This window comes from Metopolophium dirhodum, chromosome 8 (genome assembly GCF_019925205.1).
Source record: "Metopolophium dirhodum isolate CAU chromosome 8, ASM1992520v1, whole genome shotgun sequence".
Taxonomy (NCBI): Eukaryota; Metazoa; Arthropoda; class Insecta; order Hemiptera; family Aphididae; genus Metopolophium; species Metopolophium dirhodum.
The window spans coordinates 4,656,888-4,660,269 of record NC_083567.1 but is presented as its reverse complement, the minus strand read 5'-3'; the positions used below and the strand labels follow the sequence as shown (position 1 = coordinate 4,660,269).

General features: G+C 31.7%; 1 protein-coding gene across 1 annotated transcript; it reads right to left on the bottom strand.

Moving 5' to 3' along the window:
• Positions 1 to 1,756: 1,756 nt before the first annotated feature.
• Positions 1,757 to 2,951, bottom strand: LOC132950328 (uncharacterized). The gene is made up of 2 exons (XM_061021732.1): positions 2,382 to 2,951; positions 1,757 to 2,173 (listed from the first exon to the last, which is right to left on the bottom strand). Exons 1-2 carry the CDS (start codon positions 2,949 to 2,951, stop codon positions 1,757 to 1,759), a joined length of 987 nt encoding a protein of 328 aa, XP_060877715.1.
• Between the last annotated feature and the right edge of the window lie 431 nt (positions 2,952 to 3,382).

The window sequence follows — 3,382 nt, the reverse complement described above, 5'->3', positions numbered from 1 at the left end:
GTATATAATGGACGAAGACATTTCAAAGGAGTCTTAATAGTTTATACGACGTCACGTCTTGTCTGCTCGTCAATGGATATAGTTATTGGTAAGTCAACTTATCTTCGTCACTATACTGTCTAGACAATAAAGTGAAAAACTTAATGAATAAACTAATGTAAAGGTCAAATTGTAAAAAATGTATAACTCACAGCTATAACAGTCGCATTTTGGTCGTGAATCTTAAAAATAGGTTATAATAACATTCAATAAAGGTAACAAGTTACCAAAGCATTTATCGTGGTAATAATAATTATTTTTTAAGTACGACCAAGAGCGTTAAAATTATATATTATTGACTAAATTACATATACTATATATATATATAAATATTATATACTGCATATCAAACTGTCAAAAACCACGTTATAGCACAGAATAATACTGAATGCCATTTTTTTTAAATTACCTAAACAATAACATTATGCAAAGTATTCGGTGAACAAACCGACATTTTATGATATAAACTTAAATAATTTGTATTATAATGACAAAGGGGTATATTCTCGGTGAAAGTTTAGGTCAAATTCTCTGTATTTATGGTTCACTAAAATAGCACAACACGTAGCGAGAACTAAAGCACTCGAATAAACTAAAATATTACTGCACATAATTTTATACACACACACACACACACACACACACACACACACACACACACACACACACACACTCAAATACGAGGATGATGATAGGATACTATTATGTTATATACAACTGGTATCCATTGACTTATATCCATCATTTCATTGTTTGTACAACGATACAACGTATCAACATTTATCATCGTACATTATATTTGTCAGATTATATAAATAACGCATTTATAGCTGTATAAGTCATCGCATTATAATGTATTATACTATTATAGAATCACGCTTGACGTATATACCTAGTAAATATCAACATTGGTAAAAATGTAAAATGTCAATTATTATAATTATTTTTTTACTATTATTAACGATAGTTCTAGGTAAACAGTATTTGTCGAAATATAAAATACTATTTTCCTTCATCTGTCACTCGCATATAACGAAAAAAATCGTAAACTCAATATATTAATTGCATAATAATAATAGTTAAAATTGAAAGAAACAACATGCATCGCCGCGATATGATGCCGCAACTGTAGCAGACCATGGCTAAATATATATTTAGCCATGTAGCAGAAAATATCCAAAGGTTTTCTCGCAAACACGAGACGAGGCTAGTTCACCAAGTAAATCCATTTGCCATCAGATAACTCCAAAGACATCGGACGTTTTAAGCGTCTGAAACCATCACATGACATGTAGTTAAAAAATTTAGATCAAGGGCAGGCGGCTTCATCGGAAGTGCGACTTCATCAAGTAAATCATATTTTTAATTTCTAGTAGGGACCTATATGTAGAACACATTCAACTTTAACATATTCATTAACACCTCTGCAGGGTTGTTTGAATCGGTAGGTATCTAATAAAGCTTTGGTGCAGTAAATAAATATACATATTATGATAACAATGATATCTCGCGTTTCTATAAATTCCAACACTAATCTTACCATTAATCGAATGCAAAAGCCAAAAGTCATATCGTTATATAATAACACGATCAAAGATCAAGAGTCGTGAGGTTAGTCTGAACTTTGTATTATACCAGAATCAACAGTATTCAACGGATAATATTTATATAGATACACACAAATAGCACATGTATATATGAATGTAATATATATTTTTTAAAGTTGCCCATAATTTATAAGCTTTTGGTAGAGTTTACTCCATTTGAAGTTTTCATCATTTGAACATTGGTGATTTGGACATTGGTTATTATCCGATACATTCGTTTCGTCGTGTTTTAAAAACGTATCACACAATTTACTTGCAATTTTGTACGTGATATCGTCGTCGATTTCCTCGCTGTCTTCGTGAACGACCTCAGATTTTAAATCTTTGTGATGCATTTTCTTGGAATCGTTTTCTGATATCTCAGATTTTTTCTCCGCTTCAAAAAGCCCAAGTCCGTTGACATGGTCAGCGATTTCTTTTGCCCTGTGTCTCACCCACGGAGAACAATATTCTATATTTTCCGACCAATGAAATCGATGTTCCGAAATATACTTTGACTGCATTTCCAAAGATGGTTTACGTTCTACCTATATTCAATGCAGCACATTTGACTATATTATATTTATCAAAACTTAATATGTAAAAGATCTTACATTTTAAAATATTATTATTGATTTATAAATAATTAGTTTAAATACTGATAGTGCGATATTGTATAATCATTGTTTATGTCCAATTAAATAAATAAAAGACTAATAACTAATAACGAGGATAATAACTCGGGAGGATAATTACTCGAGATTCCAAATTATCGAAAAACGAATCCGCAGTCGTCGAACTTCCTGGGAAAAATGTATCGAAATTGGCGTTTTGACTACTGTCTGTGGACGAACCGATCGTATCAAAATACGAATGTCCATATTTTTGCGCTACGGATGGATTTCTTAACCTATTGACGAATGGATTGTTATTTAAGAAATCGTCAGAACTTGTGTACTGTGACGAAGAATTATATGATGTCAATGGCTTTTGATTTGATTGAAAAATAGTTTGATGAGTGCTTTCGCCAATGGGCGGACTGTTGAGCGGTGTACGCGTAGACGACGACCCGTGAAATGACTGAGGTTCCTCGTTGGAAATCTTGTGTTTTGAAGAACACCAAGATGACTGTTTGTTCGATTGCATACCAACAATACTTTTATTGTTTTTCTTGTGTTTGTTGGTTATTATTTTCATATTACTCTTACGGTTCCACTGTGGCGAGTACACGACTTCCGTAACCGTGGTTGAACTGTTGGTTTCGTTCAGTGAATCATCATCATCATCTTCATCGGGGAATTCGCTAAGAGAACTTACAGTTGCCATTTCAAAATTGGAGCGACCTTAATGTATCTTCACGGTTTTAATGACAATATTATGTTAAATAATAATCATTATGGTTATTATAGTCATTATTTGTATTACTCTACATGGCAACAACAAACAGGATAGTTATTTTAATAGATTTGAGAAAATAATATAACTATGAGAACTTATTATATCGACATTTTTATTTTTCATAAGCTATTTTCACCGAACAATGCTCAGACAAGTTTTTGAATTTAATACATTTTCAAATCATTAGGTAGCATTATTGTTGTATTGTACTTGAGATTATTTCGATTACAATATTAATATTGTATTACCCAAAAGAGTATAATATTGTAACTTCAAACTCGAACAACAGCTAGTAAAAGTTCAAACCCATATAGAATTATTGTCTGGTTACAGCTGCACGTAGAATCTATTAAATGAAG